Source organism: Volvox carteri (genome assembly GCF_000143455.1).
Source record: "Volvox carteri f. nagariensis unplaced genomic scaffold VOLCAscaffold_53, whole genome shotgun sequence".
Lineage (NCBI taxonomy): Eukaryota > Viridiplantae > Chlorophyta > Chlorophyceae > Chlamydomonadales > Volvocaceae > Volvox > Volvox carteri.
In genome coordinates this window covers 26,096-35,383 of record NW_003307596.1, presented here as the reverse complement: position 1 = coordinate 35,383, position 9,288 = coordinate 26,096, and the positions used below count along the sequence as shown (strand labels likewise).

General features: G+C 57.8%; 3 protein-coding genes across 3 annotated transcripts in view; 1 reads left to right on the top strand and 2 right to left on the bottom strand.

The window, feature by feature from the left end:
* Positions 1 to 2,889, bottom strand: part of VOLCADRAFT_96511 (uncharacterized protein) — a gene marked incomplete at both ends in the record, with an annotated part of 7,417 nt that extends 4,528 nt beyond the window's left edge. Inside the window, 2 exons of the mRNA XM_002955549.1 lie at positions 431 to 849; positions 2,436 to 2,889. Of these exons, the coding sequence (XP_002955595.1) occupies positions 431 to 849; positions 2,436 to 2,889 (873 nt within the window). The remainder of the gene's footprint in view (positions 1 to 430; positions 850 to 2,435) is intronic.
* A 982-nt stretch (positions 2,890 to 3,871) lies between these two features.
* Positions 3,872 to 5,645, bottom strand: VOLCADRAFT_96510 (uncharacterized protein; the record flags this gene model as incomplete). Its single annotated transcript, XM_002955548.1, has 3 exons — positions 3,872 to 3,959; positions 4,370 to 4,543; positions 5,404 to 5,645. The coding sequence occupies 3 exons, from the start codon at positions 5,643 to 5,645 to the stop codon at positions 3,872 to 3,874; spliced, it is 504 nt and encodes a 167-aa protein (XP_002955594.1).
* Positions 5,646 to 5,985: 340 nt separating this feature from the next.
* VOLCADRAFT_96509 (uncharacterized protein) lies at positions 5,986 to 8,342 on the top strand (the record flags this gene model as incomplete). The annotated part of the gene is made up of 4 exons (XM_002955599.1): positions 5,986 to 6,252; positions 6,561 to 6,662; positions 7,658 to 7,744; positions 8,136 to 8,342. The coding sequence occupies 4 exons, from the start codon at positions 5,986 to 5,988 to the stop codon at positions 8,340 to 8,342; spliced, it is 663 nt and encodes a 220-aa protein (XP_002955645.1).
* Between the last annotated feature and the right edge of the window lie 946 nt (positions 8,343 to 9,288).

The window sequence follows — 9,288 nt, the reverse complement described above, 5'->3', positions numbered from 1 at the left end:
GTTTCCGGTTGCTGCTGCTGCTGCTGTAGTACGGCTCGGCGCCGTCGTGGTGGTGGTGCGGCCGGCGGTGCCTGATCAGGCTGCTCCTCAGGCAGCCTCATCAGGCGGTCACGACGACCGGGTGAGGGCGCGGTGTCGAAGAGGCCGTACATCTGCAACAACAATAGGTCGTCAACGTGCCCATCAGTCAGTCAGTCAGGCAGGCAGTCAGGGATTTTGACCTCACCTTTACCCCCAAGGCCCCCCTCGGCGACCCCCCCCCCTCTTCCGCCTTCCCCTCCCCCCCTCCTCCCCCCCAAGGTAATATAATAATAACAAACAGCGGGGTTTCCACTGTCTCTACCTGGGCCTTATCTCGCAGGTCTCCCCCAGCTACCTTCTCTTGCCCCCACAGCCGCATGTGGTGGGGGGGGGTGACTGCCCCACCTACCTGGTGAATGATGCGAGGGATGCCGCCACCCTTGCGGTCGGCCAGAGCCGCCCGGGCCTGATGCAGGGCTCCGGAACCACCACCGCCACCACCACGGGCACTAGCGGACGCCGATTTCGAACTGCCGCTGCCGCTGCTGCCGTACACTTCCGTATCCTCGTCCTCGGTCGCGTCACCCAGCGTGTCGCCGTCGCCGTCGCCGTCTTCGTCGTCGCGGCGGCGGGTGCTGCTGCCAGGGCTGCCGTACGTGCCGCCCACCTTGGAGGCGGCCGAGGACTCCGCCCCGCCGCTGGCCGGGACAGCTCCTCCTCCCCTTCCTTCCTCGCCTCCTCCTCCTCCTCGTCCTCCTCCTCCTCCGCCGCCGCCGCCAAGCAATGTATTGGAGTTTTTTCCGAGTGCAGATACCGCTGTTGCTGCTGCTGTTGGTGATGGTGGTGGTGTTTGCAACGTAACCACCAGGAACTTACTCCCCCCCTCCGGCCCCTCCCTAGACGCTCCCCCTCCGGCCCCTCCCGCGGGGGCATCCACAAAAAAGGGGACCCCGCCAGGTGCCTGGTCGCCCCCCACATCCCCACCCCCATCCCCATCACTCCTCTTTCCGCTCAGTTCTCCCCTCTGCACAGCCAGGTCCTCTCCCTGTCCCCGGAATTTCCTGGAGTCCTTCCCGACCCCAACTCTGTCACGCTGCCGCCGCCGCTCCACCGCCGCCACCAGTTCAGCCGCCGCCGCCGGCACTGCCGCCGCCGCCGCCGGCACCGCCACACCGGCCACTCGCGGGCCATCAGCTACGTCATCGAGTAGCTCCGAAACCCGATTTTCGTTTGGGGTTGCATGACTAGCCTCGCCTTCATCGCTGTCGTTGCCGCCACCACCGTCGCCAACGGCTTGGCTTGAAACGGGTGCTATGCCGCTGCCGGCTGTGGTGGTGCGCATTGCCGTTACCGCTGCGTTTCTCGAAATGCCGTGGGGTCCCCCGCCGTTGCCGCTGCCGCTGCCTCCTACTCCAACGGCTCGTGTGCCGCCAACTGGCGGCGGAATGTGCCGTACGTCAGCTACAGCAGCGGGACCCACGGGTTACAGTACGGGACGTCGACTAGATGGTCCATGACCTAGGGTGCGCGCAGTGGCCGAGGGGCACCGCTCTCTCGGCCCCTTGTGTTTAACTCGCCGACCAGGGTTTAGGCCGGATTATTGGACGGGATCGCTGCTGCGGGAACTACCTCGTCAATTTTCGATTTCCTCAATTTCTATATATAATTAATATTAATTTATTTTTTATTATTAGTTTTTAATTTCCTCAGAAATATTAAAAACAGTTTCGAAAACAGTTTCCTCTTAATAACGAAAGGGTTACTACCAGTGCAGGGTCTCCCCCCCCCACTCGTGGAAGAAGAGGAATCGCAAGCTGCCAGCATTGTTGCGCGCCAAAGGGAGGTTGTAATCTTCACGTGGATTAAGAAGGAAGAATTTCGCCACACCGGGGTTGTCGCCGCACCCAGGTGGAGGCAGGCTTTTAAATAACAACAACGCCCGTCAGCTGACAAATACCATCAAGTACACCTGTACACCGCATACGGTACCACTACCACTACCACTACCACTACCACTACCACTACCACTACCACTACCACTACCACTACCACTACCACTACCACTACTACTATTACTGCTACTACTCTTTTTACATTCGCTGTGTCGCCGTCTACACGTCATTCCACAGCCACCACCCCTGGCTTCACCGCCGGCCCATCCACCCAAGGGGTAACCCAAGTGCGCGATCCGCCACACCTGACTAAGGCTAACCTGAATCGTGTATGTGTTTTTGAACGCACGCGCACTGCCCTTCCGCCGCCGCCCTCGTCTCCCCCGCACGGCAGGTCCGCCCTCGTCTCCCGCACCCACAAGCTAAAGCCCCTTTGTCGCCAGCACAGCTCAGCACAACTACCGCACACCGCCCGCCGCCTCGCTCCGGGGCCCCCTTCCCCCTCAACCCCATCTCTCTCACCTGCTCCTCCGAGCACCGCCATTCCCGACCCCAGCCGGCCCGGAGCGGCTGACGGCTTGACGAACGCCAGGACGAGTGACGCCGCCGCCAGCAGCGCCGCCGCCGCCGCCAGCAGCCACCGCCGCCGCCGGCTCCTAGCGGCAGGAACCGGTGAGACTCCCCGGCGGCCTGGGCTGCCGCCCCCCGGGGATGGCATGCCGCCTTCGCCGGGGCCGCCGCCATAGCTGCCGCCGCCGGTGGCGGCGGCAGCCGCGCTGTGGGGACTACGGCTACTTGCACCTAGGCTGCGACCCCCAGGGCTGTGGGCGGCAGATCCGACGGTTACGCGCCAGCCGCGGGGCAGCGCCTCGGAAGGTGATGACGGCGGTGGCGCCGACGTTGACGGTGTGAGAAAGGGCGAGGTTGGGGAAGGCGGAGCTGTGGGCAGGCCGCCAAAGCCGCGCCAGGTGCGCATTTAGGGGCGTGGCGCTGTGCTGTCGGCTACACGCTGTGGGCTGGCTGCGCTGGTGTGCGTGTCAGGGTTTGTTGTTTCGCTTTTGTTTAAACAACGAGGTGATTAGGTGATTCGTGATTAGGGGGAGAAGACGGTTGTGCGAAAAAAATGCTGCGGAAATGCAGCGAAAGGTTAGTAGATGTTTCGGGGCGCCTCGGTCCTTAGGAACGAGAGTAAACTGCCTTCCGGAGGACTGTGCGAACAGTTAACAATCGCATCGAAGCAAATCGTGATAGGATCAGGTAAGCAACACCGCGATACCTAGACTCTCCAAGGAAAACAGAATAAATTGGGATAGGACTTTTTGGAGAACAATTCCGTTGAGACAGGCAAGAAAAAGTTCATACTTGTAAGGCTTACAGCTAGTAGGAAAAAGGGACAGCGATCGTTAAGGGCGTTGCGTTGCTCGCGTGCAACGCCCACGCGAGCCAGTGCTACGGAAATGAGTGCCTTAAGAAAGGACCCGTGGGTCACTTCGCGGGCTGCCCGTATTTGCTGATTAAACCCTGTCTAGAATGCAGGTCGAGAGGAAGTAAATAACTCGGGAGAGAACGCAATCCAGAGCCAAAAGATTCTTTGACCGTGTGTTGGCATGCAATATTTAGAAGGGCCGTACATCGGATTGCATGGCCAAAACCGCTTTCAAGCTCCTAAGCCACCTAAGTTTTGGACTCCTCCAATCGAGCAAACCACTGCCTGATCCGCAGACGTCATGCATGTAAGAAAGCCGGCTTTCACTCGCAGATGCCTCCTTTTTTCGACAGGCTGCAAATTAGCAACCAGATAGACAGGCGCCATAAGCAAAGCATTTAACGTGAATGCCCTCAACAATGTCACCATAACGTCACTTGTCTCATCACAAAAGCATCTAAGACTCTGAAGCTTGCCGCCTCAGCGAGATCGCACAGCGCTTGGGTGCCCAAAATCATTTTTGTGATTTTTATTACTCTTGCTGCTGTTGTTGCTGTTGTCGTCTCGCCAAGTTGCCTCTCGTGAATATCTTCTCCACGTCCTCTGTCGAAATGTTCGCCCTGTGACACAGCAAAGCGAACGTGGGATATCAGTCACCAAGCCCCGCCAGCTCCATAGGATCGCTTTAATGCTATTTAAAGTACAGGCTTGTCATCATCCTCTCTTTTGCCCCGTAAATTACTAGCGCCTAGCCACGCAATGGAGTGCTACGCAGACTCCCGCATTTCTCTGTCCTTTGTAGCGATGCCAGGGCCGCAAAAGCGTCAAAAGAGCTGCCTCCAGCGCCATATCCCAAAATCCAGCCCAGCTCAGCGTCATGCAACAAATCCTTTAGAACAAACGCCGCTTCTTTCCCCCCTCCCCTCCCCTTTCAGAACATCACGTCAATACGAGAGCGCCATGTTATCCAGCCGAACGAAAAGAAAACAGCAGAATCAGCTGCGTTCACGCATGTTACCAGCCACCTCACCTTCCGTTTCGCAGCTGTGGCGGCACTAGCGCCGTGTTGAAGGCGGGCTTGGGCCCACGTGGTGTGGTCGCGGCGCGAGACGCCTTGGGTGGCGCATCCTGAATCGGAGAGCTGCCGGTAACCTGGGTGAATGCGCGCTTACCGCTGCCGCCTCCCCCAGTTGAAGGTGATGCGCTGCAACAGCGGCAGCAGCGGCAGTAGGTTGCGCTCTCTCAGGCGAGCAAAGATGAGGACGAGGCCACGAGGAGGGGGAGGAAAGGCGGGAGCAGGATTAACTCCCCCGCCCACCAACCAATGTTTTTAAAAGTGGTTATTTACTAGTGACCAAGTGGTTACTGAGAAAATAAATTCCCTTCCAGAAGGTGGTCACTAGGAAAAAAGGGTTTTCAGTCACCTGCCAGTAACCAGGTAATATCGCCAGGAAATTGCGCCACAGACCCCCCTGGTAGTAGGGACCACCTAGAAACGTTTTTGACGCTTGGATGGGAGCAGTGATGCTTCGGCTCGGGAACACGTTGCCGTACATAGAGTCAAAGTTGATGAAAGCTTGCTCAGACGTCTTGTTGACAAGTGAAGTTGGATCTTCGGATACATGGTTCTATGGGCCTCCTGTTCAGCATACTCGCTGGGGAAACTACATTTTTGTGAGGTGGTTACCAAAGAAAACCCCCACAGTAACCACTTGGTCACTAATAAATTACCACGGTGAAAAAGTTTTAAATTTAAACACACTGCCACCAACTCGTCAAGGGAAACACGAAACAGCGGCAGGACAGAGACTGAGAAATTTGTTGCAGTGGAAAATGGAGCTGCTAAAACAGGAAACGGATCCGGGCGAAACCCAAATGCCAAAGCGACCTTAAGTGGCCCAAGCGCCCAGGAGGGGCCTGAGTAATGAAAACTAGTAGGGTGTGCAAATTCACCATATTCACAAGCCTTCAAGTCTTGTAGGCATTAGGGAGGGAGGTCTAGGGAAGGTGCTACGCCTCACGGTGAGCCCCGGGAGTGGTGAGTCCCGGCGTCCGTAATCACACCTGGCATGTGAAGACTGCCGTAAAGCGTCTGGTGTTGCGAAGGGGTTGAACAACGAAGTGGGCGGCTCCGGTTGAGACTGGATTTGCTCCGATAGGGGGGGAACTGTGGAGCTGCATAGCTGGGGACTGGAAGCGGGTGCGTTGCGGGTGCGAGGCTGTGGGGCCGGGCCTGGGGCTTCCGCCGCGGGGATTCGTTGCTGCTCTTCCGCATCCGAGTCGCTGTATTGGCCTAGTAAATCCATTCTGAGCGCCTGTAAAGTTTCACGGCTTTACGTGCTCGTTCCGGCAGGCAACGACAGCAATGCGTGGGATGGGTCAATTCAGAACGAAGGGGCACAGAACCAGTTTTCTTATGTTGAGTTTGTGTTGTATTTGTATTTGTAACTTGACGTTTGCGAGTCGCTTGCCACAAAGGTCTGACAGTCATTGTCTAGTGCCGTACAGGTACTGGAATCCACGGTATCCAGTCCCAGTCGAAGAGCGCTTGCAGACATGCCCAAGCAGTTAAGTTATAGAGATAGACGCTGAACGTATTTAAGGCGACTAAAAATGTTTGCCTCCACCCGGCGCTGCTGCATCGGCATGGCAAAAACCTGCGCGCAAGGATCGATTCGCCTGTATGCTACCTCAGCAACCTTCTCAAGCGTGTGCATCCGACACCACTTACTGCTGCAGCCTCGTGCATCATCATTACCAGGCACACGTACACGAGGGCCGCAAACGCTAGCGAAGCGTCCATTGCATCGCGGCTTCGCCGCGACAGCTGCTGCCGGCGGCGATGGCTCCACCGCTTCGCTGGTCGACAGGCTCAAATCGGACATGAAGGAGGCCATGAAGGCCAAGGACCAGGTTTGTAGAAACAGGCACGTTGCAGAGAAACGAGAAAAGTGTCCGCGCCAAGAGTTATGGACTGACACAAGCTGCAGGACCATTAAAAGTTTCTCCCTCCTCTCCTCACTTTCTCCCTGTCTCATCTCCTCCCACATCCCCCACATCCCCCACAAGGAAAACCCGTCCACCCAGCTCATCCACCTACCCCCCGATATGCATGCCCACGAGCTTTACCCATACGCCCGCCACCCACCCACCAGCAACCCGTATCATGCAATCCCATAACACACCCCAGTTCCCCCGTAACCCGATTGCAACGACGCCAGGCCCGACTGGACGCCATTCGGTTCCTGAATGCCGCCATCAAGCAGCGGGAGATTGAGCTCCGGGAGGGCGGGGGGCCCATGAACGACCAGGAGGTGATCAAGGTGGGCAGTTGGCTGCCTGCGGAGTTATTGTAGGGTGCAAGCTCACTAGGTACACTAGCGAGGTTGCGGGTTGCGTAGGTATAATGAAGTATGTCTGTATGTATGTGTGTTGAAAAACTTCGCGCTACACCCCGGTAGACTGAGGGCGTCATCCTGACCTAATGGTGTTGAAATGCTTTTAGTGGTGCCGTGGGTTCTTGGAAGCCGAGACCGACGTGGACACGAGCCGAGTCGGGTTTCGGAGCATGGCACTTCGCCATTGTGATGTGTGCGGGGGGGGGAGTGGATTCTTCAGCCCCTGGTCCCTTGATGACAGTTTTGGTTGTACAATGTTTTCTTCGCCCTTGTCACCGTCCCCGTCACCGTTCTATCGCGACACAGATTCGGATTCAAATCCAGCCTCCTTTTCGAAATCCATCTTCCCAGATTTTCATGAGTCCATGTGGCCCGCCCTCAACCTCCGTCGTGTGTTGCCCCGTCTCATCTCATGACCGCCTGCCCTGCCCTGCCCTGCCCTGCCCTGCCCTGCCCTGGCCTGCCCTGCCCTGCCCTGCCCTGCCCTGGCCTGCCCTGCCCTGCCCTGCCCTGCCCTGCCCTGCCCTGCCCTGCCCTGCCCTCCTCTGCCCTGTCCTGTCCTGCCCTGCTCTGCCCTCCTCTGCCCTGTCCTGTCCTGCCCTGCTCTGCCCTCCTCTGCCCTGTCCTGTCCTGCCCTGCCCTGCCCTCCTCTGCCCTGTCCTGTCCTGCCCTGCCCTGCCCTCCTCTGCCCTGTCCTGTCCTGCCCTGCTCTGCCCTCCTCTGCCCTGTCCTGTCCTGCCCTGCTCTGCCCTCCTCTGCCCTGTCCTGTCCTGCCCTGCTCTGCCCTCCTCTGCCCTGTCCTGTCCTGCCCTGCTCTGCCCTCCTCTGCCCTGTCCTGTCCTGCCCTGCTCTGAACTGGCGGTGTCACGTGTTCTTCCCCTCTCTCTCCACACACACATACACACTCTCCACACACACAGGTGATTCAGAAGCTAGTCAAGCAGCGGAAAGACTCCATTGAGTCGTATCGAGCAGGCGGGAGGGAGGACCTGGTGGCCAAGGAGCAGGTGGGGAGTGGGGTGGGGTTAGGGGAGGGGTTTAGTGGCACCGTTGCGTGTCGATGAGGGGCCGTGAATGCAATGCACATTCTCGTCTTTTCTTCACTTTTCGCCTGTTTCCTGTTTCCTGAGTTCCTTTCTTGAGTTCTTTCCTTTCTAGTTGGGCCGTCCGTTCGTCACCACCTCGAAGCGCTTTTCATGGTAGTGGAGGTGGTGGTGGTGGTGATGGTCTTGTGTCCCCCGATGGCTCTTCCCTTTCGCAAACCCGAACATTGGCACCGCGAAGCTCACACCTGTGCTTTGTCTGGATATATCTCTTATGCTCTTTCCTTTCTTATGCTAATTCCGTTACCCCCTTCCCCCGGGGCCTCCACCACGCGGTCAACCCTCCATGTCCAAGTCCGAGCTGAGCTTGCTCGAGGGCTACCTGCCGGCGATGATGAGCGCGGCTGAGGTGGAGGTGGTGGTGGAGGCGGTGGTGGGGGAGCTAGGGGGCGTGTCGGGACCTAGGGCGATAGGCGCAGTTATGAAGGCGGTCATGGCCCGTACGGGCGGCCGGGCCGACAACAAGACGGTTTCGGACCTGGTCAAGGCAAAGCTCAAGTAAAACTAGGAACGTGGCAGTCTAAGGTGGTGGTAGTAGTTAAAGGCTGCGGCTGTAGATGGGCTTTTCTTTTCCACTTTGTTTTTGGGATATGGGGGATGATTGTTGATGTTGTTACAGGGTGGTTAAGCTTCACCAGTGGCCTCCTTCCCGAGGCAATTCCCTGCTCTCCCCTGCTAGAGGGGCACCCTAAGCCATTCACCCCATCCGACGTTGATTTTATCACGTCCTACACCGTCCACAAGATGGGGGGCCACCTCCCATTTCATCACCTCTCTAACACCCCGAGAGGTCGGCAAGCGGATTTGAACCCGGACGCGCCGGGACGCGACGGGAGCAGAAGCCAGGCCTTAACTTCTGCCAACCGCCTGCCTATTGTTCATTTCCCTCCGTTCTCGGACCTCTGTGTGTGTGTATCTGTGTGTGTGTGTGTGTGTGCGCGTGTGTCTGTGTCTGTGTCTGTGTGTGTGTGTGTGTGTGTGTGTGTGTGTATGTATGTGCGTGTCTGTGTGCCTGTGTGTGTGTTGATGGTGATGTGCACTTTGTACACAGAGTGCGTGCGTGCCGGGGTCTCGAATTATGAGATGAGCTTTTGTGCCCTTCTGTGCCGCATGTGCAGGGCGTGCAGGGGCGGGAGTGTGTGCAGGGGCGAGCCCGGGGCCAGCTGGGATAGGCTGGGAGCGTTGTTTGGATTTGGATTGTCTTTGTCCTGTCGTGTTTTCGTTGTTGGTTGGTTGGTTGCAAACAGCTCGTTGTGTGGTGCAGAGGGGCTTGATGCCTTCCCGGGGGCGATACCCCCGGTTCAGGGCAGTAGTTGGACTGGCGGCACCCTGGTATGGTTGACAGAAGCTGTGCATGGGGGTTTGTGCTACCATTCAGAGTGTGAGATTCGGGATATGCCAGAAGTCCAAAACGTGTGAAACAAGTACGTACATGTTCAGAAATTAAA